This window comes from Sminthopsis crassicaudata, chromosome 3, assembly GCF_048593235.1.
Source record: "Sminthopsis crassicaudata isolate SCR6 chromosome 3, ASM4859323v1, whole genome shotgun sequence".
Classification (NCBI taxonomy): domain Eukaryota; kingdom Metazoa; phylum Chordata; class Mammalia; order Dasyuromorphia; family Dasyuridae; genus Sminthopsis; species Sminthopsis crassicaudata.
This window is the reverse complement of record NC_133619.1, coordinates 263,801,219-263,828,237: the sequence shown is the minus strand read 5'-3', so window position 1 is coordinate 263,828,237 and position 27,019 is coordinate 263,801,219. Positions and strand designations below refer to the sequence as shown.

General features: G+C 35.5%; 1 protein-coding gene across 4 annotated transcripts in view; it reads right to left on the bottom strand.

Annotated features, from left to right (window-relative positions):
* TIAM1 (TIAM Rac1 associated GEF 1) overlaps nt 1-26,750 on the bottom strand; it is a 125,196-nt gene extending 98,446 nt beyond the window's left edge. For all 4 annotated transcript variants that reach the window (XM_074300672.1, XM_074300670.1, XM_074300671.1 and 1 more), the window contains exons 1-2: nt 26,615-26,750; nt 7,249-8,225 (exon numbers count right to left, since the gene is read on the bottom strand). In XM_074300672.1, coding sequence (XP_074156773.1) covers nt 7,249-8,214 — 966 coding nt within the window. In that variant the 5' untranslated portion in view covers nt 8,215-8,225; nt 26,615-26,750. The remainder of the gene's footprint in view (nt 1-7,248; nt 8,226-26,614) is intronic.
* Between the last annotated feature and the right edge of the window lie 269 nt (nt 26,751-27,019).

The following is a 27,019-nucleotide window of genomic DNA, read 5'->3' as shown; positions in this document are numbered from 1 at the left end:
ATATAGGTTGAAAAAAAAATTCCCAGCTTTCTGCTTCCCTTTTATCTTGGACACATTGGTTTTATTTGTGCAAAAACTTTTTAATATAATGTAATCAAAATTGTTCTCTAGTTCTTTGATCATAAATTCCTCCCTTTTCCAAAGATATGATAGGCAAACTGTCCTTTGCTCTCCTAATTTGCTTATAGTACCCTTTAGACCTAAATCATATACTTATTTTGGCACAGGGTGTGACCATCTATCATTTTCAAGTCTTTAAGTTGCAGTCTCAAATGCCTAGAATGCATTCTCTGTTGTACAGAATCTTTTTCTATAAGATGCAACTCAAACAATATCTTCTACATGAAGCCTTTTCGGATTCCCCCACTACTAGTGCCCTTGCTCCCAAACAATTTCATATTTAATTACTTTGTATTATGTTTATTTATTTCAGATTTATGCAATATATATTTTTGAGTTGTTTTCTTTTCCACTAAAATATTAGCTCCTTATTAGGAAGGAATTTTCCCCCCTTTGTATTTGATTCCCTAAGTGCAGTCTAATTTAATCTAAGAAATGCTTTGAGTTACTCATCCTCCTAAATAAAGTAAAAAAATGAAGAGTTGTTTTTATATGAATCGTTTTATAGCATAGGGTGAATTTTATCTACCTTTATTGCTCACAGCTTAAAGTAACAGCTGAATCTGTGATTCAAGCAGAGAATTTTTATTGCTTCTCTAAGTGGAAACATATGCCCAATATTACACATCAAATTATATAAATTTTTAATCTAATCCATGGAGAAATAACAATTAACTGGCAATGTCTAACCCATAGTCTTATCACCTGAGGCATGCCAAACATCCAGAAACTCAGGAACCTGAGAGATTCATTAGCACTTAATGTTAATCATTTTAGGCTTCAAATAGAAAAGTGAGGTAAGGTTAGATTATCTCTTATCTCTCTTGAATTCTAAGTCCTATGATCCTAAATTCCATAAAATATTCCAATCATATTAATTTGTATTATTCTAATACAAGTTTCCTCACATTAATACTTTCACCTTATCTACCTCTAATACCATATTCCAGACATCAACTGTCATATTCCATCTCAGGAAACAAACACTTACAAAGTAGAAAGGTTGGAAAAAATGGTAATTTTTTTCAGTAGTGTATATAGAAAATACAAAGTCCACTCTGAACTAGTTTCCAAATTTACAAAATGAGAGGGATTGTACTAAGATTCTCTGAAAGTTCTAAATCTCAGTTTATGTTGTGGTTCTTTTCTGAATTAGTTAATTTTAGGAGTTAGAGGAAGAAATAAACTGTCAAAAATGTTACTTGAAAACATTTTGGGAGATGATGTAAATGATGATGATCTGTGGGCAGGCAGAGAACTGTTAAAATTGGCCCATCGTCAGGTTAGAAGACACCTCAAAATAGCCTGAAAAGTATAAAAATACTAATTTCATAGGAAAAATATTCTACTGCAATTATACCTCAAACTCACCAAATAACCTATGAATCTTGCAAACTCACCATGAATCTTTCCATTGCAAATATTCACGGAACTTACACTGTAGTTTCTATTGCATGGTCAAATATCTAATTGTTCATTTTGGTACTATAAGTAACCATTATTTTTAATTGTTCAATAATGGGTATGAAATTTATCTGAATCATTTTTAGTGGTGTCATAAACTTCGAGAAGAATCTGTAACATCCTCCAGGGATGAAGAGTAAATTCAAGGTATATATACTCTCACCTGCTCCTTGAAAACAGTGCCATGAAGTTTAAGGATGGATAAAAGACACTGTGGTCTATTTTTATAGTGGATTATAACTGAAGTTGTGAATAAGCTGTGTCTTAATGATAGAGTAGTGAAGGTGTTGGTTCAAATGTTTAAGAATAATTAGCAGAGAACTTTTTAAATCTTTGTTATAAAGAAAGGCTAACTCAGTGGAAGAGAGGGAAAGATCTATTGAGAAATGAATATGATGTTATAAATGTGTGTTATAAAACATATAAGAGTAAGCGGAAAGTAATATCAGGAGAGAAAAGAGAGAAATAGCAAATAGTCAACTAAGGCTTCCCACAGAATGTATAATTTGAGTTGAAAACTGAAGGAAACCATAGAAACTAAAGGCAGCTAAGTGATGCAGGAGTAAGAGCCCTAGCCTTAAAGTCAGTTCTTCCAATTCAAATCTGAGACATTTACTACCTATATGACCCTGGGTCCAGTGACTTAACCCTATTTGCCTCGATTTCTTCATCAGTAAAATGAACTGGAAAAGGAAAAGGTAAACCATTCCAGTATCTTTGCCAGGAATATCTCAAATGGGTCACAAAAAATCAGACATAGCTGAGAAACAACTGAATGAGACAGAGTAAAGGCCCAAAGATGGGAGGAGGCAGCTCCTATGGGAAGTCAATAATCAGGCCAGCTAGAACATAAAATATATGAAGAAGAATAAAGTAAAAAGACGAAGGTAAATGGACTAGCTTATAAAAAACTTTAAATGCCAAAAAGAGGTCTGTATATTTGATTCTAGAGCTAACAGGAAGATACTCTACTGAGTAGGGGCAGCTGACTGGGGCTCAGGACATGAGCTTCTCATGGCAAAATTCAGACTGAAATTAAAGTAGGGGGGAAAAAAAAAACACGGGACCCTACAGATGTAATCTAAATAACATCCTTCATGAATATGAAATAGAGGTGATGAATAGATTTAAGGGATTAGATCTGATCTATGAACAAGAAGAACTATGGACAGAGGTTTACAAAATTGTAAAGAACGCAGCAACAAAACATTCCAAAGAAAAAAGAATAAGAAAACAAATGGCAGTATAAGTCTTTACAAATAGCTGAGGAAAAAAATAAAGGGAAGGGGGAAAGAGAAAGGCATACCTAACTAAATGTAGAATTCCAGAGATTATCAAGGAGAGATAAGAAAGTTTTCTTAAAAGAGCAGTGCAAAGAAATTGAAGAAAACAATAGAATGGGAAAGATTAAGAGATCTCTACAAGAAAATCAGATATCAAGGTGAAAAGTTTCATGCAAAAAATGGGCAAAAGACTAAAAGTGGTAAGGAAGCAGAAAAGATTAAGAAGTAAGGAAATGCAAAAGAATTAAAACAAGATCTTAACCTCACCAGTAAACAAGATAAGATCAGACACAATGAAAAATGAAGTCAAGTGGGCCTTAGGAAACATTGCTAACAAGGTGAGTGGAGGTGATGGAATTCCAGCTGAGCTATTTAAAACCCTAATAGATGATGCTGTTTAAGTTCTGTACTCAATATGCCAGCAAATTTGGAAAACACAGAAGTGGCCACTGGATTGGAAAAGCTCATTTTATGTCCCAATTCTAAGGAAATGTTCCCTTAGAACAATGCAGGAATGTTCAAATTACAAAAAAATTCTACTCATTTCACATACCAGCAAGGTTATGTTTAAGACTGCAAATTAAGCTTCAGTGATGGTTGTTGTCCTTTGGCTTGAAGAGGACCAAAATAACATCACTGTGTTTGAGCAAGATGCACTGTGTCCAACTGTGGCTGATCAGACCAATATTGAGTTCGGAAGGTTCCATCATAGGAAAGGTATAGTGTGAACTGAGAATTACCAGAACTGCAGACCAAATTGCCAATATTTGCTAGATTATGGAAAAAGTAGGGGAGTTCATCTACTTCTGCTGCATGGCCACACGAAAACTTTTGATTATGTGTATTATAACAAAATGTGGCAAATCCTCAGAAAGATGGAAGTACCAGATCATTTTATTTGCCTCCTAAGGAACCTGTATACACACCAAAAAGCAATAACTGAACATTATAACTGAATGCGGGCACAACTGGTTGGTTTAAGATTGGAAAAGGACTATAATAAGGCAGCTTACTTAACTTATAAGCAGAGTACATCCTATGAAATGCCAGGCTGGATGATTCAAGTCAGAATTAAGGTTACTGGGGGAAATAAACAATCACAGATATGCAAATGATATTACTCTGGCAGAAAGTAAAGAGAAATTAAGAAAACCTCTTGATGTGGGTTAAAAGAGGAGAGTATAAAAGCTGGCTTGAAGCATAACATTAAAAAAAAATTAAGATCTTAGCAATTGATCCCATCACTTCCTGACAAAAAGAGGGAGAAGAAATGGAAGCAATGTCAGATTTTATATGCCTGGGCTCCAAGATCAGCACAAATGGCAACGGCAGCCATGAAATTAAAAGATGCTTGCTCCTTAGAAGAAAAACTATGGCAAATCAGGACAATATATTAAAAAGCAAATATTTTGCCAACAAAGGTCCATGTAGTCAAAGCTATGGTTTTTCCAATAGCAATATATGACTGTGAAGAGTTCTACTTTAAAGGAACTAAGGAAAGGAGGACTTAAAGCATCTTTAAAGGAATCATGCATTAGAAACACAGCAACAAGAGGCAATATGATCAAAGGAAAGAGGAAGAGTACTGGCTTTGGAGTCAAGGAGCCAGGATTCAAATGATTTTTGTCATTTAGCACCTGCAGAAAATTTGGTAAGTTATTCAATCTAGGACTTAGTTTCTTAAGTCTTAGTTTGTGAAATAAGGTTGAACTAGAGATCATTGCTAGCTCTAAGTTCTATGATTCTGTGAGCAACAACATGGTCAGAAAATATCTACCATACCTCGGGGACAGCCTGTAATATCTTCACATGCTAAGAGATGATAAAAAGAATTCCCACCTTCTGCCAAACAGAAATTGGCAGGAATATCAAATCATTGCCTCAATTTTATTGGCTCAATAACAGACCTGCATCATATAATATCAGTAATGATTTTCTTTACAATTAACTTTAAAAACAACTGTTCAGTGAAAGTTATATTCAAATGGCTGCAATATAATTTTTACCCTTTAAAATCGAATATGGCTTTTCCTCTTAAATGCCATTAATGAATTTCTCTAGTTCTTCAAAAGGCCCCATGAGAAGATCAGGAAAGATTATTATGTGAGAATGAAAATTTTATAACTACAAAAGCACATTGGAAAGTGAAGTTCTAAATCTCTTTCAAAAGTAAAACTAAATTCTAATTAAACTCTGGAGGTAATATATCTATATAGATGAATAGAACCAATCTCTAATTGAGGTTCTTTCAATTAAATACATTGAAGCAGTACAAAATATTGAATATATACATACAGAAGCTAGAGTCACTGTGGATATTAATATCTGATGTAAACTAAAGCTTCAGATGTATCTAAGTATTCTCTAATAAATCATAGAAATTTGTGATCTTCATTGAGAAATCATAGGACTTTTTCTTATTCCTCTGACCTTGAAAAAGACATTTACCATCTATGGAGCTCAGTTTTCTCATTGTAAAAAAGTTAACAGATCAGATTTGATGGCAGCTTAAAATCACACAATAGCTTTTACATTTAAGCTCTTAGGGAGCCACTTTTTAACATTTAGATAGGATCTCTTGATAATCTTCGGTTAGCATCATCCAACTCAGTCAATAAACATTTATTAAGCACCTCTAATGTACAAAGAACATTATAATAAGCACATTGCCCAATGGCTGTACATCTCCATTTATATATACAATTAAAAAAAAACACCTCTACCTAACTTTCTTCAGTTTTTAAAACATGGAACCAGCCAATCAACAGGGAAATAAGTACAAATCTAAAATTTGAAAATTGTGTTTTCATGCATAGCCTCTCAAATTCAAGTTTGAGATTAATCATAAGAACACTTTTTTTCCCCTCTAAAACTTCAGCATGGTAATCACTTCTGTAAATTTTGTAAAAGCTCATATTTATCCACTCCCTAGGTATCTCACTTAGCCTCCTCATTGACCCCCTGAATCATATTAACTGAAAGGAAAAACACTCAAAATCTAGTGTACCATGGCTGAAACTATAAGTACTTGAGCAGAGAATTATTGATAAAAATTCAGTTAAGTATCAGATGCAAACGATGTTCACCTTCCCAAACTAGGAATCTGTTTCCTGTAGGTCACAAGATAGCATGCAAATATCATTACGCTCCAGAACCAATAATAATATTCATAAGAATAGCAACTGTCATTAAAAATAATTGCAATTTTTAATCTTCTAAACCAGTCTCTGAATCTGTTCTATAGTTTCAAGTCCCTTCATTTCACTAACAATAGTCATTATGTAAAAGATGACTTTTTGTGTTTTTTGAGAATGTGAATTAATATATTCTGAGAGCAGACCAATATGCCAAGTAGACATGCCATTTCTGGTCAGGATTGATTGTTTACCTACCTACTTCTTACCTCCAATCTAATTTAAGCAGAATGATCTGAAGCTTGTCTTGTGGTGCTGGTTCTATTGTAATTTTTGATATAAAGTAACTTAAATGGAAATTGCCCTGGGTAGTGCCTCCAACAAAACTCAAAAACTTCCTCTACAAGAAACTTAGGGACAAGAATATGAGTGTCAGGGAAAGATTCCATTATAATAATAATAATTATTATTAATAGTAACAACAATGATAATTACTATGAACTTAAATCTACAAAGAAATTTTAATTTTTTAAAGCAATTTAACACAAATTACTTACTTAATCTTTGCAACCACAATAGAAGATGGGTAAGGGAACCTTATTTTAATTCCAATGCTTCCCTTTAGAATTCACATTTTACAGAAGAGAGAGCTGGGGTCAATAGGGATTTAATGAACCTGATCAAGCTCAAAGAATTAACTGGGTGTAAGGCAAGGAATAGAAATGGGGTCATCTAACTCTCTGACCCAAGAGGGAGAGGGAAATTGAAATGGTTCGTATCATCCAGAGTGTCTCTGAAGTAAGAACTCTAGCTAAGACTAGTTCCCCACTAATCCTCCTATTTGAAGGACCATCTAATTAGATGTGGAGGCTAAAAGGACCTGAGCGGTCAAGCTCCCAGTCTTTCTGCTACCACAGTGTATTTTGTCCATGGTGATAATGTTTCTAAGATAGGAAGAAGTGAACTCTGATTTCAGTCAAGTTTGCACTGACAAGTTACTCCCATATCCTGTTTCTCTTCCTTCTCTTAAGCCCTACCCCTTATCCAAGAAACTACAAGATAAGGGATTGAGTAAAGATTCTTGTGAGAAAAGTAACAACAGGGCCACCAGCATATCACTCAGTGTTTTTAAAACATTGGTCAGAAAGGTTAAAAGCTGAACAAAATGAATGGAAGATTCTAACAGCAAAGCCGTGTATTTTTAAAGCTATTTTCTAAAATGCTTAAGTAGAATTAAATCACTTTACCTGAGTTGTTTTTGCTCTTCTGCCTTGCATGCTGTTGCTATGGCTAATTTGTGAGTTGGTGGCACCTTCAGAAAGACAGTGAGATTTCCTACAGGGAAGTGTATTATAATTACTGTACGGAGGAGTATCCTCGGCAACAGCTGATGGCATCTTACGGTTTGCAAGATCTGGAACATCAGACATTAAATTCCCACAATATCCCACAAATTTGCTCCTTGGTCCATGATTTGCTTTTACGCCGTTATTCTGGGGTACGTACAAAACACCCAAGGAATTGGCACGGTGGCAGGTACTCAGCTGCTGTGAACCATCCCTGGCTTCCATCCCTCGATCCTCCCCACGGTCTCTCTCTTCTACTGAACCCAAGATCTCTTCGTTGCTTGTTAAATGTTCTTGGCTCAGATCAGAGAGTGAAAATTCCAAGCTGTCCTCCCGCCAGATATCTGCAGATTTTGAGCGTTTCTTTTTAAAGCTTGAAGTTTCCATGAATGTGGTCCCATTGGTTGTGTAGGGACGCTGCCTTCTGCCTCCCTCAGGCAGATACGTAGAGTCATTCCCATAAAGCCTGTTCTCCTCTGAGTCTGGCATGCTTTGTGCAGAGGCTGCTGTCAGGATTGTGCTGCTGTCTATACTAGGAGTGATGGAAGAATCGGTGTGACAGGAGACGGGTCTCAAGCCCATTCCCACCCTGCCCACCCAAATTGGGCTCCCAAAGTCTTCTAGCTTGCCTTCTTGGGAGAAGGGCTCCATGCCATTTTCTGCCAGAGATTGTGGGATGCTGGGAGTGCTGCTGGATCGAGTGCTCACTTCAGAGTTCCTGTGGATCACCCTTGCAGAGGAAGCATGCCTCATCCGTCGGGTCTTGTTGGACAGGCGAAGAGAATGGGATGTGTGCTTCCTCGACAGGTTCCCCTGCTTCTCACCATAAAACCTGTGCTCTACATTTTGGCTTTCTGTATTTCCCATGGTTTTATGGTCTGTAAGACAAAGAGGTGTGGGGTAGAAGAAAATTGATTAATTGAATCACTAATAGGTAGAGGCATTTCAAAAAATAAATAGAAATGGGAGAAGGAAGAGAAAACATCTTATCCCACAGGAATTATGAAGGTAATCACAGCTGTTCTAATAGCATCCAATAGATGCATTCCATCTGGTATTCTGAAAAATGAAAACTCCTGACATCTGCAAAACCTGACACTAAGGGATGGGGGTTCGGGGAAAAAGGATTACAAATATATCTTAGCCTAGTTGTGCAGCACTTAGCCCACTGACTATAATATGTAGGTATTTAATAAATGCTAGTAATATGTCCCTATTAAATACCATGAAAACGAAAAGCTTACAAATCTTTTTTTACCTTTCTTAACTAAAAAATACAAATTGAATTTTAAAATTGAATTAATAAAATTCTATCTCCTAAAATATTAACTGTCCAGATTGTTGGTTGGCCTTCTGTTAGTGTATAAAAGGGGAAGATATGTTTAAATGAATTTGATTGGCTTCCTTGGCTAGCTCTTTAGATAACACAGGACAATCTTTTAATCATCATTCTTTGTGAGTGCAGAGGGAATAGAAAGTTGGGAGGCTGTAGGTATGATTATCAATTATTGTCAATTTCAGCATAAGCATTCATTAGATAACTTTATTACAGAAAATGTATTCCCTTCACTCCATGTAACATAATCAAGTTTAATGTATATAATGTAATCAATAAAAAAATGGAAATCCTTAGTGTAAATCATATCAACTCTACCTAGTGAGTCTAAGCTATAAGGAAAGAAGACGTTCACCTGTAATTCAACAGGTCTTTTTTTTTCTTAAAAGCCAGTTTTTAAATAACAGGATTGTGAGTTAAGGGGGGTAGGGGTGGGAAGGAAAGCTAGTTCTCTGTTTAGCAACATGCTAATGAGTTTATTTCTGGGAACAAATCTAACCAAAGAACATTAATCTGGTACACCATTGCAAACAGAAAGATACATTATGAAACCACTAAATGTGACTCAGCTTTTAGGAACTACTTTTTTCATTGAAAGGAATTAAATATTCCAAAGGAAAAAACTCACTGCCTTTAAGTAGCAGCCAAAAACTTAGCATGGCATTTAAAAACAAAGGCACCAGGGAAGCTACTCCATTCCAACTCTAAAGAGGACATTTTGTAAGAGGGAAAGAATACTGAACACACATCCGTGCTATTATAATTTTTTATTGTCACACAGAAGCTAGTTAGAGATAGGACCAGAGCAGGAATTTCATTTAAATAGTGAACTCCCATTAAGGAAACCCAATCTTTCAGTTTTAGAGAAGCTGCAACTTTCCATCTTAGAGAGATCCTTGACAAACTGATGGGTGATTTGCCTGGGTTACATGTCGGAAAAGGACTTCCTAAGTCTTCCATTCACTTCCATGCACTGCCAATAGAAGAGGCTTTTTGTCTATATAATCTACTCATTGGCAATCAATAAATAATGACAATTTCTAAGCAAGTCTCAAACAATGCCATTAACAGTTCTATTTTGAGAATCATTCATAAGTTTTAAATTAAAATAGTAAAAAGAGAAATATCTTAAGAAACAAAGGCAAAATAAAATCTAAAAAAAAGTCTAACGTCTAAAAAAGCAATCTCTTCATGCTATGACCACTATAATGAGTTATTATTATCCCTTCAAAACATTTGGCACTGAATTATACAGTGCTTTAACTGGTCCAAGTGTCTCTTCAGAATATATACAAGTTGAAATGTTTTCCCAAAGAAGAATGAATTGCCTCAATGAAGAGTAAGCTCCCTGTCATTAGACTTGTTCAAGCAAAGGCAAGACAGCTTCAAATACTCATTGGCCCATATCATCATTGAAATGCATTCCAACACTAAGATTCTATGATGCTACCTTTTGGCTAAGCCTCAAATACTATGCCACAAACTGGAAAGATTTTGACCTTGGATAAAGGTCCACTACTACCTTGACCAGGTCTCAATTCAGTTTATTAAAATTTAGTTTAGGCAACTAGGTGGTATAGTGGACAGTTCTGGGTCAGAAATTAGGAAGATTCATCTTCCTGAGTTCAAATATGATATTATATAATTTAATCACTTAATTATATCAGTTAATCTTCTTTCCTTCAGTTGCTTGTCTGTAAAATGAACTGAAGAAGGACATAGCCAAGCAGTTCAGTATCTTTGCTTGGAAAATCCCAAAAAGGCTCACCAAGAATCAGACAGGATTGAAACAACAAAAACAAGAACTTTAATTTACTAAATGAAATACCAAAATAACAATCATGACATAAACTTCCATTTGCAGACAAAAATCTTCTGCATCTGTTATTTTGGGACCTAATCACCATGCTGATGCTACATATGAATTCAGTTGATCCCTAGGGCTCTCAAACCTGAATTCCAGGCCACCAACACACTCAACTCCACAGTATTTAGAGAGGAAATGTCTCACTAGTACTAATCCTCTATCACAAGATATCATCAGTCAACCGGCACCTATAGCTAACAAATTTGTTTTTCCTAGATCAATGACACTGTTTCCTAGAGCAAAAGACCCTCCCCAACCTACCTCCTTCATATTCTTATTTCTTATCAGTCCTTTTTTCTCCAATTCCCTTTCCTTTCTATTGTATCCTATGGAACCTCTGCTTGATCATTAATGAACTTCCCTTTGGCCTTCATTTTTTTCAAATTCTTTCCAATGTTAGGCTCCCTCTTATTGCATTCATGAAGTATTCCATTCCTCACAGCTTTCTCCTCTCTAATTTCTGCTCTTAAATTAAAGATCTTTAAAACACATTAGATACTCCTTCAAAGACCTTAATCTCTCAGTTCCCTTTTTCTCTTCAAATTCTAAGACCTACTCCATATTTCCACCTCAGCTATATCCATCAATACTACATGTCAGATCTCTCCATTACCCACAAGTGTTCCAGTTATAAGATCAAAAAAGTATCTCATTCCTCTATTTGAGCATAACCTACTACTTCATCTCTCCCTCATTACCAAATCCCTCACACCCTCACTATTTTCTCAGGTCATTAGAGCTGCTCTAATTTCACTTTCTTTTTTTCCCACTCTTGACTGTATAATTAACTAGTTCAACTCCACATGGTCCTCTATTCCTAAATCCTTGGCTCTTTGGTCAGTTTCTAACCATGGCTATGAAACACTAATTCTGAACCAGTTCTACAATGTTTCCTTTGCTTCTGTGCTCATGCTAAAAAAAAAAAAAAAAAAAAAAAAAAAAAAAAAAAAAAAAAAAAAAACCTGAAGAAACAAAACCAAGCTGATTGAGTCCATTATAAATATAGGTTATCTAATTTCAATGGGGCCTTCACCACAGTTAATAAATCCTGTTTTTCTGATTCATTTCATATAGAGACAATTACAAACCTCTTCTATCTTCAGATCCTTACCTCTACTTCTCTTCAAACTCCAGGCTGAGAACTTTGCCTCATACTTTACCAATAAAAGGGGCCATCAATCATAACTCCCTGTTCTTTCTTTCTCTCCATCCCTCAACTTCTTGACATCATCCCTTACTCTCTACTCTTTTATTCTAATCTCTGATAATAAAGTTGTCCTTCTCTTTGCTGAAGTTAACCCCTCTATATGTGTCCTTGGTTCCATTTCCCTCTCATTTTTTCTCTAGGAGATTACCTCTATCTTCATCTCTTCTCCTCCTCCAATCTCTCTAATCTCCAATATGTCTCCATCTAGTAGCTCTTTCTCTGCTACCTATAAACATGTCCAAATTTGATTTATTCTTTAAAAAGTTTCATGAGATCTTTCATCCCCTCACATCTTCTTATATTTCTTCATTAGTAATCCAAATTTTTATCCCCCCAAAAGCTGTTTATACTTGTTGCCTATTTCCTCTTATCTGACTACCTTCTCCACTTTTTGCAATGTGGCTTCCTACCACACCACTCAACAGCACTAATTATCTTTACCCCAAATCCCATTCCTTTTCCAAATTTCCCTACTGCTGTCAAAAGTAATATCCTTTGAGTGTTCCAGTCAATTGTCAAATGCTGTGGTTTCTTCATAATCACACCCTTCTCACTATTTACACTCCTATGACTAGAAAATTGAGAGAAAAAAAATAGTTCTTGTGGCTTTTGAAGTAATTAACCACAACTGAGATGCATCAAAGCAAGCTTGAAAATTTCCAAGGAAGTTATATAAAATGTCTCAAATACATCCAGCTCTATCATCTTTCAGTAAAACATCAGCACTACAACTGAGATACTGCAAACACTCAGAATTTGCAATTTGGCTTTCCATAGAATATATACAGGTCTTTATAGGAAAACAGAAGGAAGTTGTGACAGTAAGCATTCCAAGAGCACTAGCTTTTAAAACTCAAAATTGGATCATAAGAAATCTGAATTTGGAGATTCTTCACTACTGTGAAGAATCAAACATTGGTTGAAACAAAAAAACTTAACAAGAGGATAGAACTAAATTTTCCACCAAGACGATTTCCTAGCTCCCAAATTTAGCCACTCCTCCCCCAAAACACTCCTGAACCAAGTCTGATCAAGGAATCCAATGAAAAATTATTGTGACTTCTTCAGCCTCACAAGTCCACAAAAGTTCAGTCAAAAAAGCACAACAGTAATAGAAACGGGAATCTTTCAAGCAAAACACCAGAAAATAGAAAAAAGTAACCTTCTAGTGGATATCTTCAACATAAAGAAGATCCAACTCACTTCCAGTTGATCAATGATGTCCAGAAATAACTACACCCAGAGAAGGAACACTGGGAAGTGAATGTAAATTGTTAGCTCTACTGTCTATCTACCCAGGTTACTTATACCTTCAGAAGCTAATACTTAATGTGCAACAAGAAAATGGTATTTACACACATATATTGTATCTAGATTATATTGTAACACATGTAAAATGTATGGGATTACCTGTCATGGGGGGAGGGAGTGGAGGGAGGGAGGGGATAATTTGGAAAAATGAATACAAGGGATAATATTATTAAAAAAAAAAAAAAAAAAAAAGTAACCTTCTAGGCTTTATATCCAGATGTGACAGAAGCGGAAGTCTCCCTTGAAAAATTCCCATGATGTGCACTTTGGAAGCCCAGAGGAACATTGCTAAATCAGCACTGTGCCTCAGTATTCAGACTGAAAAACTCTAAACTCAGGGGCTTTGAGATTCCTAAAACTGTGTCCAGCAATGCCAGAGAGGTCCTGAAGATCCAGTTCTTTGGATCTTAAAGGGCAAAATACTAGATTGATGCAAGAATCCAGGAGATTCCATCCAAAAGGACAACAGAAGACAGAATATGATCCTCACCTAAAGCCCCACTTCAGGAATTAAAGCTGGAGAGATGAGTAAATTAAAGAAAATACCAACCAGTTTTGTCATCCAACTCTATAAAATTGTATACAGAAACTAAAAGAAAAAAAGTTTTCCACAAAGAATACCTAAAAAACATGAAGCATGATTTTAAAATAAATAAATAAATAAAGGTACTTGAAAGAATCAGGAGAAATCAGAGAAAGTCATAAACATTATCCAAGTATTGAATTTCCGCCAAAATAGGATGGATTAAACAGAAACCAATGACTCCACAAGAAAATAAAAAATATCGGAAGAAAATCAAAAGATTGAAAAGAAATAAGAAAATATAAGGTATCTTCTATCAAAAACAACTGATTTAGAAAAGAGGTTAATGATAGAGAATTTAAGATTTGAGGGACTTCTTGAAATCACAAAAAAGAAAATCCCTCAATATTCTCCATATTTGTGAACATTATATTGCAAGAAATCATAAATGAAAGCTGTCCAACTCCATTCGAACAAGGGGACAAAGGAAAGACACTAAAGCCCACTAAAAAAGGCAAGTCTCAGGAGTAGTACAATTCAAAGCTCCCAGAACAAATAATTTCTGCAAAACATCCAAAAGGCAGTTTAAGTACCTAAGTTTTTCAATTGGGATTACACAAGACCTAGAAAATTTTTACGATAAATGAGATGACAACAACAATATTCAAAAAGATAAGAGATATAGGTCTAGAACTAAAAATAATTTGGTATAATCAAGAATAACTCAGCAAAACTGAATATCATGGTGGGAAGGGTAAGAAAAGATGGAATGAATATTCAAGCATTTCTGAGAAAAAGACTAGGACTACCAAAGGGGAACATGGCATAGATATAAAACAGCAGTTTTCAAATTTTCGTCTTCAGTATACTATTAAATACTATTAAAAATATTTGAGGATCTACCCAAAGAGCTTTTTGTTTATATGGGTTATATTTTAAAAAAATATTTATCATATTAGAAATTAAAAACTAATTTAGAATTTGTAGATATATTTATTAGCTATGTAGTTTATTGGTGAATATACTATTTGCATATTCTTTTGTTAATCTGTAGGCCTATAAATACTACTTTTTTTTCCTTTCTCACCTATCATCCTTATTTCTTGTGTTCGCTTTAACAGGGGAGATGGAAAACATAATGAAAAGATCCAAAGAAGTCCAAAAGAAATGTAGGTGGTTGTAAATGATAGTGAGAGTTAGGAAATCTCATTATCCTACAAGACTGACTCTGCCTGATACTCACATTTTGCCCAGTCTCTCTGACCTTCTGGTTGGAAGTCAGTACTTTGGGCTCCAGGGCTTCTAATTAAAGAGGAGGCTCAACACAGTCTTCTCTCCATTTGCCACTAGCTATAATGCTTTTGAACTTCTCCATCATGGCCCATGCTGAGTGCCTTTCCCCCTCTTCCCATTTCCCCCTTTCAGCTTCCTTTTATGTTGTCTTCTCCAATAAAGATTATGAGCTCCTTGAGAACAGGAACTGTCCTTTTTATTTGTAGCCCTAATACTTAGTACAACATCTAGCACATAGTAGGCATTTAGATTGACTATGCAATGAAATATGTGTATAATGTGTCCTATGCATAATTTAGACTTGTAGTTACAGGAGCAGACTGTCAACCAAATACTAAGCAACCAAAAGTGAGGCTATCAGTATTAAAATATATAGGTTTTATATTCACTAGAAAGAGAAATTGATTCTCTAATTTTGGGGACCTTCACAATGGGGGCTTGAGAAGTACAAAAGAGATTTTATTGATTTTTCATGGTTTCCCAAAAGCAAAGTAGAACAAATTAATCCAGATCCACAACTAAACACAAATGAATGAGTCATTAAACAAGGTGGAGAGAGGTTTGAAAGTAAGGTGGAGTTTGCTTTGCAGAGACAGTAGCCTTAGAAACCTCCAATACCTATTGTTCTTTCTTTAGTAGGCTTAGGATGAAAGCAGTTCCCAAAGGAGTGAAGCCAAAGGTGTTGCTAAAGATAGTCAAGCAAAAGAAGGAGCTAGATCCCAATTAGGCAAGAAAATGGGAGAGGGAGTTTAGCAAGAAGGAAGTTCTGCACTCAGGTCAAGTATATATACTACCCCAAAACAACACCAAACATGTATCTATTCTGGATATATGTGTATAGATCTGTAAAAAAGGTGGCAAAACGGAAGACCTGAATAAGCCGTTCAACCTTAGTGCTCTCTAAGCTATTTTCTACAACTGTTGAGTTGCCAGAGAAGTTGCCAACTTGCACTTTTGAGAAGGTAAATTGGTAAAGGAAGTTTTCTCATCTGGGAGTTCTCTCTTCCAATGAAAGTGCAGGTCCACTCCCTATTCTGATCTGGGAGTTCTCTCTTCCAATGAAAGTGCAGGTCCACTCCCTATTCTGATATATGTACATGTTGTCTCCCTAAAAGAATGTTATAAACTCCCTGAGGATGGGAATTATCCCAAGTTCATCTTTGTATCCTTTACTCATTGTAACCTTGTTGACTGATCAACAATTGACAAAATTTAATTGATCAATCACGACTGACTTCATGTCCCCCCCATAAGCATTTATTAAGCCCCTACTTTGTGTCAGGCACTGTGCTAAGGGTTTTACAAATATCTCTCTAGTGTTGATTGCTCTCCCCATCTCCATTTGGTCCTATACACAGGGCTAGAAATTGACTTGCTCCATTTCAAAACCCTCTTTCAGTCACAATCTTCAACAACTTCTTTCAGAACATGGGTTACTTCAAGTCTCAACTAAAATCTCACCTTCTGCAAGAAATGTTTCCCAATTTTCCTAAATTCTGGTGCCTTCCTCACTGATTACCTCAAATTTATCCAGTATATTTATCTTGTTCGTACACGGCTGTTTGTATTTTGTCTCCCTTTTTGGACTGTGAGCTCCTTGACAACAGGGATTGGTGTTTTGGTTATTCTTTATATCCCCACGACGTAGCACAATGTTATTGTTGCTACTGTTCTTGAATGATTTTCTAAATACCTGCAAAGATAGTTTTCCAAATTTCTCTCTCTCTCTCTCTCTCTCTCTCTCCCTCCCTCCCTCCCTCCCTCCCTGCCTCTCCCCCCCCCCCCCCCAGATAGCAAGTAATCCAATATAGGTTGAATGAATCATTTTCAGTCCTGTGCAACTCTCTGTGATCCTATGTGGAGTTTTCTTGGCAAAGATACTGGAGTGGTTTGCCATTTCCTTCTCCAGCTCATTTGAGGAAAACCAGGTTAAGTGACTTGTCCAAGATCACACAGTTCATATAGTGTCTGAGGCCAAATTACAACTAAGATCCTCCTACCTCCAGGGAGGCATTCTATCAACATTGGCACCTAGCCTCCCCTACTCAGCACAATGCTTAGCAGAGAAGTATTTAATACATGTTTGCTGACTATATTATCATCCAGGTAAGATATTCCTTGTTTTAAACTACTAGCTTTCCAGTCATTCTTCCCCTTTCCCCCAGGAATTTAGTATCTCAGTCACAGGTTCTACTTCTAAGCCTCATACTTAGAGGACTCAATAGACACTTTAATATTCTCTCAAACACCTTAGGTGGTATAGTGGATAGTTTGTTGACCTTGGAGTCAGGAAGACTCATCTTACTGAATTAAAATATGGCTTCAAACACTGGTGTGATCCTGGACAAGTCACTTAACCCTATCTGCCTCAGTTTCTTGTCTCTAAAATGAGCTGGAGATGGAAATGGTAAACTACTCCTGTATCTTTGCCAAGAAAAAACCCAAATAGGGTCATGAAATATTGCATATGATTGAAAAATGACTTAACAATACAACAAATACCTCGGTCTTTCAGTTCATTCTCCTTCTCCTCAACTCTCATGACCTACAGTTTCACTCCACTCATAGCCACCCACAGGGATCTCAGCATGACTCATAACTGTACCATCACCACGATGATTGAACTCTCAAACTCCCTTTCTCTTTTTGTACTCTCCTATCTTTTCATATTTCCCTCAGTCTCATTTCTCTTGTCTATTCTTTGTCTTTACCACAATCCCTACTCCTCCCTCTATCCCTCCCAGTTTTCCTGAGGCCAGCACCTCCCATTCTGAGCCAAATTTTTTCATCTATTTAAATGGGGATAATAATAGCAAAAGTAACTGGGATCATGGTAGAACCTAAAAATGAGATAATTTATGTAAAGTATTTTTTCTATCTGAGCTAATTTAGTTATTGGGGCGACGGTGTGTGTGTGTGTGTGTGTGTGTGTGTGTGTGTAGGTAAAACTGAGGATGAGAAAGAAGGTAAAAGAGAGAATGAATGATAGGATAAAAAAATTAGTGCCCAGAGATAGAAAAGGATGAGTAAAAAGGAGAGAAAAAATTATGTAGAGTTGGGATTTTAGACATTTTTGTATGTCATGGACTTCCTCTGATAGTCTGGTAAAGGGAGATTAAGGATTGCTTCTCAGAGGAATAATATTTTTAAATGCATGAAATAAATTACATAGAGTTACAAAGGAGACAAATTATATTGAATACAGTTATCAGAATATTTTTAAATTCACAAATTCCCCAGTTAAGAATTACTGATACAGGGGAATTTTGAGATATGGAGAGAAAATGGATCTCACAGTGAATGGTCTCTATTTTCTTACTAAAATGGAAAATGCAGTCATTTAATGAAAGAGAAGGTATTAGGATTTTAAGGTAGAGAGGAGAAACTCTGAAAAACTCCTGAGAAGAGTCAAACAGAAAAAATACAAGTTTAACTATAAAGCCCTGAAAATAGCATATAATTAAATACCCGTTGAGACTGAATGATGTGATTCAGTTATAGAAATTCCTTTCTTCAGAATCTAATACTATGACTAGTTCAACTGCAGATTATCTTCCACCTGTGAATCCTTTTGCCCCCTTGTATTGCCATGAAAACCTGGCCAATCAACCTTTATTTTCTTTGCACTATTGTCTCGCTGAACTCTGAAGGATGATGCCAAATGGATCCACTTACAACTTCAACAGCATTCTCTGCTGCATCACCACCCAAATCATGTCACTTTATCACCAATGTTACCCAGAATCTTGTCCTGGTGGTCCATCTTCTATCTCTTGGACAGATTCTTAGCTCCCATGAATTAAAATGTACAGAGAATTCTCAAATCTAGATATCCAGGCCTAATCCATCTCCTTAACGTCAGTCATGCATCAACTGGTGGGGAATCCTACTTGACAGTCCAACAGTTCTGTCAAAGTCAACAGCTCAAATTTTAAACACATGTGTACACCATTCTCAATAAAACATAATTTTCTCAAAGACCAGGACTTATTTATATCATTTGATCACCATGGCCTACTACAGTTTCTGACACAAAATAATAATAATAATAATAAATAAAAATTTGTTGATTGACTGATTGAAGTCCACTACTGATTGTTCAGAATTAATGCCAGGAAACTGATCCACAGAACAAGATGCTCCATTGCCTGGGTCTTCCTAACCATTCATGTCTTTCTGGCCTCTTTTTGTGTGACATTTTCCCCATTATACTGTAAATTCCTGGAGGACAATGGCTTGTTTTTATTTGTATCAAGTAAGCATAGCAGAGATGCACAGGAGGCACTAAATAAATGAACTGAATTGAAACTGATCAACTCCTCCTTTTCCCCATCCAATTCAACTGCCCAAAGTTAATACTATTTCAAGACAATTTCTGTGATCTCTCTTTTATTTCTCTCACATTAACTCTAAAAGGATTATGGTTATCTGATGGAACTAGGGCAGCATGTATGTACAGGTTTTCTTAAACTAACCACACAGATTTTATTTAGATTATTCCTTTGATCCAGTGACACTGACTTTCTTGCTGTTTCTCAAACAAAACACTCCTCTCAGCTTTGGCCACTTTCTTTGGCTGTCCTCCACGTCTGGAAGCCTCTCCTTCCACATCTGTCCCTCCAGGCTTCCCTGGTTTCATTAAGTCTTCTATAGAAAGTATTTCCCAATCCCCCTTAATCTAACTAAAGAAACAAGCCAGAGAAATCCCTGTGAGAATAGGAACAGGAACTAGATGAAGAGAATTTAGTAATGCAAGCTATTCCAGGATTAGAAAACTTCTTACCAATGGAGATTAGCATTTTCTTCACAACTTATTTGCCTAGGGCACCTAGGTCAAATCACTTGTCCAGAGTAACAGAGCCAGCATGTGTCTAAGTCAAGGCTTGAACTCTGGTCTTTAATTCAATGCCTGCCCTATTTCTTTTATTACACATAGGAATAGTAAATGACACTATATGATGAAATATACAATTGTATACTGCTAAATCTAGTTACTACTTATTTATGGGATAAATCATAATGTAGCAGTAGGGAGGAAAGTCAGTGGGACCTGAGCTGGGTCTGGTAAAACGGTCCTGATTTGAACAAGCGGAGAGGGTGGGTGGGGATCCCAGGCAGAGAATATGGCATAAGTAAAGTAATTTATGCGGGGAAATGAGATGGTAGGAGTAAGAAGCTAGTAAACAGACCTTAGTGAAAAAGCTGAAAATGCCTATGTCAGTAAAGTGAATCATGTGGATAGATGAAATAGAGAGAGAAAGAGATGGAGGGAAGAAAAGAAGGAAAGGAAAGGAAAGGAAGGGAGGGAGGAAAGAAGGGAAGGAGGAAAAGTCCAAAATGTAAATGTGTCTCAATCTTAATATCATTGTTTAGTAGGTATACAGGGGCATCTAGATGATGCAGTAGATGGAGTGCTGGGTCTAGAATTAGGAAAATCTCAGTTCAAATCCAATTTCAGGCACTTACTAGCTGTGTGACTCTCACTCAACAAGTCACTCAGTGCTTTTTTGCCTCAGTTTGTCATCTGTAAAATGAATTCAAGAAGGAAATAGCAAACCACTCCAGTATCTTTGCCAAGAAAACTCCAAATGAGGTCATGAAGAGTTAGACATGGCTAAAATGAGTAAACAACAACAACACAGGCATAGGCTCAGTTGAATTTTCACTGATTTGATGACTCATTTATTTGAATATCTAACAACTTATTATGTTATCATTTACTAATTTCTACAAAATTAAAAGGACAAAGGGGAAAAAACAGTTAACTATGAGTTTCATGAATTAAGTCATTTAATATTTTTGCACTATTTGAGGGAAAGTTATATAAAAAAGCAATAAAAATATAGTACTCTATCTAAAGTTTCTACATCTATATCTCTCTCCTGATGCTCCCTCTTGAACTAGAATAAGAAAATCAAGATCTAATTCTAAATTATGTCTTTGAGCTGAAAACTCTCATTTTAAGGACCTAAAGGTTTAAATTTTAACTTTATTGCACAAATCTTTGGTTTGGGAGGATGTTAATTTTGTCTTTCATTAAAGTTTAAGAGGGCTGAGTTTATTGTTGTTGGGTTTTTTTAAGTGGTAATTTAGACAGTACAAAAGAATGATAGCACAAAATTGATAACTTTAACAGTTTACCTAGGATAAAAACAAAAAACCTGCTAAAACATCAAAAAAAAATTTGCTGTCTTAGATATTAAAATTAAGGTGGGTTTTCCTTTAGAATGAAGTACAAATCAAATTTGGAGACAAGATTGTATCTTTTTGTCTAAAATAGACTTTTTAAAAATCAGGTGAATGAGAATGTGCTTAAAACAATTATATTATCCTATCAGAGATTAAGTAAAAACATTCTGAAAAAAATGAACCTTATACTTTGTTTTCTCACTATTTTTATACCAATGGGATTACATGTTCTTTGTTAAAATTTTCTTATCCATAAAAAGAAGGCAAAACTATTATTCACTACTAAAATTTACTGAGATTTCTCTATTGCTATCTTTACATCCATAATGTAGGAATGCTTCATAATAAAGATTGCCTAAAAAATCTGTAAAAGGAATCTAAAATGGATATACCTCATATGGAATTCAACTCAATAGCTAATAGTGTTAGAATAAGGATATTTTATATATTTTACAGGGATTGTCTAATAACTGACAGAGATAAGATATTCACAAAAGGAAAAATTATAATGCAATTATCTCTAAGTCAATAAAGTATTATAGAATGCATGAAAAATAAACAAAATGATTACTCTTTTATAGCTTGAAATTACCTTTTAGAACACAGAAAAACGAATAGAATGTATTTACTTCCAAGTTAAATTTGAAGGGAAAATCACAAGACAGATTGCGAATTTAAAATTAGATTCTAGTGGGAGGCCTTGGTTACAAACCTGTTCTTTCCCCACAGGAGGCTGAGCTTAGAGACAGCCAAAAAAAGGGGGGAGCTAAGATTAAATGGAGACCAAGTTCTGGAAGTTATTGCTAAATTTTTACAAACTGACGAACAATTTTAATAAGTCAGATTCAAAATGCCCCAAACAAAACCACATAAGAGATAAAATAGAATAATTCAAAAATAATTGAAAGAGGTCTTCTAAACAAGATGGCTTGTTGAACAAGGCAAGCAACTGGGGAACACAATTATTCCAGCAAAACCCTGAAACTCTCATCCAACCAAATAATGAAACACAAGGAGAAACTACAATAAGAGAGAGACTTCTTCCAAGAGATGAAGATGATTAAGAGTGCCAAATACTACAGAAAAGCCAAGAAAAATGAGGATTCAGAAAAAGCTACTGGACATGACAATTATGAAGTTGTTACTAATTTTGGAAAGAGCCGTTTCACCCAAATGGAACTTTGGAAGCCAAGTTGCAAAGAGTTGAGAAATGAATAGGGGGAGAGAAAGTAGAAGCAACAGTGCAAGACAGCTTTTCTAGGAAATTGACTGGAAAAGGATAATGGATTGAAGGAAAAATAGGGCTAAGCATAGATAATTTTGAAGGCTAATAGAGACCTAATAATGTAAACATAAGAAGCAGAAAAGGAGTCAGAAATGAGGAAGAAATTGAAGATTAGTAAGATAATGACTGCAAAGGCTATCTGCCAGAGGAAACAAAAGTACTAAAAATCAAAGGTAGAACTATATAGATCAGGCAAGAGAGCAGAGTACGAGGAAAAAGTACAGTTGAGCTCTCCCTCCCAATTACTTCACAAAAATCTTGAAAGATCTTTAACATTGGGGACCCAATCTAAGTATGAAGGTACCCAAAAGAATCATCTAGTATGAGGGATTTTAGCATGCACCAGGGCAATAAAAGGTCTCACTAAATGGCACTAAATGGTCAGATCTTGTACAGAGAACAGAGTCACTGACTATCTAGTTCTGGATCACAGACCTAGAATAAGAGATTACTTGTACTTCAGGGGAAGAGAGCACGATGCTGAGAAAGGAGAATTGGTCAATCTATGTTGTATACTGAGTGAGGAGAAAGAAAATAGTAGTAGTGTGTATCTGATACCAGGAGTATTGCAGGGTCTCAGTTCTGACCTCTAACATAGTCTGAAATCTACAGCTCAATAACCACAGAAGGAATTGAAAACCAAACATGCAATTCGGTCACTCTGAAATTGTAGAGTTTTCCGTTGGCTAATAATGTTAAATCTAGGAACAGTCTACAGGAAATCCAACCAGGAGCATGCCAAAAGGTGTTGTTTAGAACCAAACTCAAGTCAGGAACTTGCAGAGCTCATACCAAGGCAGATAGCAAACACAGCATATTCACCATAGATAAATTTGCTAATCCCCAGCAAGAGTTGTCCCAGAGATCTTCTAATAACACAATAACAACAGCTATACTTCTCAAGAGGATACAAGTATATTCAGGTCATTTGCATCAAAATTATGAAAAGCTGGGCCCAAATATAAAGTCCATAGTAAGTAATTAAATGAAAAGCATGAGCAAACAAAAAAAGGAAACTCACTATAAAAGGGTTATTATGGAAACAGGGACAGAAAACCAGAATAAGAGAATAATTCAAAAACATCTACAAAAAAAGAAAAAATGAAAGAAGGGAGGAAGGAAAAGAAAGAAGAAAGCAGGAAGAAGGAACAAGCATTTCTTAAGCATCTAGTATGTGCCAGTCATTTTAAGTGTTTTACAATTATTATCTCCTTTGATGAACATCACTACCCTGCTAGTTACTTTTTTTTTTTTTTTTTTTTTTGCTGAGGAAATTGGGATTAAGTGACTTGCTCAGGGTCACACAGCTAGGCAGTGGCCTGAGGCGAGATTTGAACTCAGGTCTTCCTGACTATAGGGCTGCTGCTCTATCCATTGCATCAACTAGCTGACCCCATCCTTTTTTTTTTTTTTTCCTGAGGCTGGGGTTAAGTAACTTGCCCAGGATCACATAGCTAGGAAGTGTTAAGTGTCTGAGACCACATTTGAACTCGGGTCCTCCTGAATTCAGGGCTGGTGCTCTATTCACTGCGCCACCTAGCTATCCCAGACCACATCCCTTTAAACTATGAAGGAAACTAAGATAAATATATAAAATGATTTGCCCATAGTCACATATCTAGTAAGTAGAACATAACATCTGATGTTCTGGACTTCAGATCAAGGGCTCTATCCACCAACCCACATAGCTACCTCTAGGGAGAATTCACAATCAGTTATTAAGTGACTACTACTATGGCAGGCACCATGTTGGGTACTAAGGACACAAAAAAAGACAAAAATAAGTACTTTCCCTCAAGGAGCCCACAGTCTAATGAGAAGATACAATATAACCAACTATGTATAAACAATATTATACACTAAATCGGAGTTAATCACATAGGGAAAGCAATATAATTAAGGAGAACTGGGAAAGAATTCATGAAAAAGGAAGGATTTAGCTGAGACTTAAAGGAAACCAGATAAGCAAGGAAGGAGGTAAAGATAAGGAAGAGGAAGATTCCAAGCATGGGAAATAGCAAATTAAAATTTCCAGCACTGGGAAATGTAATGTTTGGTGAGAGGAACATTAAGGCGACCAATATTACTGGCTCACAGAGTACATGGATGGAAAAAGGTATAAGAAGATTAGAAAATAAGAAGGGGGCAGGTTATTAAGAAGTATAAAATGCCAGAAGACATTTTATACTAGATCTTGAAGGAATCACTGGAATTAACTAAATAGGGGTCTGATGTGGTCAGACCTGTATTGACAGTTGTGTATAGGACAGACTAGCAAGGGGAGAGAGGCAAGAAGACCATAACAATCTATTGCAAGCTGTAATAAGACAAGGACCTGCACTAAGGCATCGATAGTATGAAAGGAAGGGAGGATGGATGAGAGACATAAGGCAGAAATGAAAGGACCAGGCAGATGAAAGGACATGGGGTATAAAAAGAAATGAAGAGCTAACACTTGGGTGACTAGTGTACATGTGTACCTTATCATTCTCAGTAGTTATAGAAGAAAGCTAATAAGCAGAGCTCCTGGGAATAATTTTATGTTTTGATAATTTTTTTTTAAAAAGAAGGTAAAAAGGAAAATATTAGAAATCGAGGGGAAAGGGAAAGAAAGGAAAGGTGAAAAAAATCTCACATAATAATGATATGCAATCAAAAGTCTATAGAAACAAAAATGAAAAGTTAGATGGAACTATTAACAATTGAACCTCACTTTTATCTGAGCTAGTCAAAGGGAAGAATATATAACATAACTGAATAGGGAAATGTATTTCACTCAAGAAAACAATAGAGAAAAGAGAGAAGAGAAAGATGAGGAAGGAGAAATTAAGAAGGATTGATCCTAAGCAAAATAGACTCTACCTACGGCGGGTACATGATGAACAAAAGTTTAAAAGGAAAGAAACAAAGGACAAGAATGTGTGATTTAGATATGGAAGAAGGAAAAAAAAAAAAAAAACTAGGATACAGGAACCAAGGCAGACTATCTCAAACTCAAAACTCTAATACTCAAGACACTTCTCTCTCATTATAGTCTTAATGGAGAGAAGTCAAGGAGAATAAAAAACACAAAATAATACCATGGGAAGAAATGATCTTAACTTTGGGAAGAATTCATTCAAAATGTAGAATCCAAAAAAAAAAAAAAAAAAAATTTTTTTGTAAGAAATAAATTTGAAAAATAAAGATTCAAACTGGGGTGTTAATACACTGTTGGGAGAGTTGTGAAGTGTTCTAACCATTCTGGAGAACACTTTGGCACTATGTCCAAAAGGGCTAAGAAACTGCATACTCTGATCCACTTCTAAAGAGATTTTTTTAAATGGAAAAGAATCAATTTGTACACAGCTATTTATAGCAGTTCTATTTGTGGTGGCTAAGAAGTGGAAATTGAGGAATAGCTGAACAAGTTGTGGTCTAAGATTGTTATGGAATGTATTATTGATACATATATACATATAGGCAGGAAGATTTCAGAAAAACTGGGAAAGAGTTCAGTGAACTGACAGAAAGTGAAGTGAGCAGAACCAAGAGAACATTTGTAGCCAGTCTCTTATACCGAATGACTTAGTTGTTTTCAGTCATATACTGATCTAAAACTATTCCAAAGGACTCATGATGAAAAATGCTGTCTTCCTTATAAGAAAGGACTAATATTGTCTGAATACAAAGAAAGAAAATTGCAAAGCAATATCCCTAATGAATACTGATTGAGTAAAGGAGAAAAGAATGGAGGAAGATGTAGAAGAGTTTTATGATATAAAATACAAGAAAAAGACACTGTACAGCAAATATTTTCTCATTAAAGAATGTAGTTCCTTAGTTGAGAAGGAAATTAAAAGAGATGAACTAAGAGTCTTGAGAAAAAAGGGTTTGGAAATAACCACTTTAAAAATTTGAATTTATAAGGATTATATTTTAATGCAGTTTTGCTTTTTTTTTTTTAACCTTCCAAGACTTATTAAAACAAAGTACTTTATTTTAGAAGCATGCTTAAAGCTACATTTCAATATAATCTAATATAAATATGACAAAACAGAATCTATCTCTAAATAATTATGCAAACAATTTAGCCAAGGAAGAAGAGAAAGGGTTCATCAGTAACTGTCCATTAGAAAACTACCACTTTGGAATTGTTAAAAAGTCAATAACTGATTTGTCACTTCTCCAAATTCTGAGAGCCTGACATTTTACTTTAAGAACAAAATTTATTACTAGTTACACACATGAAGAATCTTCATAAAAATATAACCTACCTTCTCAAAAGGCAATAATGGTGTCCAGCACAATTCTCCCCAAGAGAACTCTGGCATTTAGATGTATAAAACTGCAAATGTTATCAAAATGAACAGCAACTAGAACTTGAGAGTCTTTTGGCGATAGCCACTTGGTATTCCATTAAGGTTTCATCAGAATCTATGAGTATATCCCAAAATCCTAGAAGGAAAAAAAAGAAATACAAACATTTAGGTGAAAAAAAAAATGTTAAAAGGACCCAAAACATTTTCTTACCATATACTCTTTACTCTTAGCATACACAAAAATAAAAACAAACAGAAAACCTTTTTATTTCATAATATGATTAATTATATCATTACATTAATTTACAGGTTTTTCTGACAGTAAATCTAGTGTCTACCCACTATATTTATACAATGAGA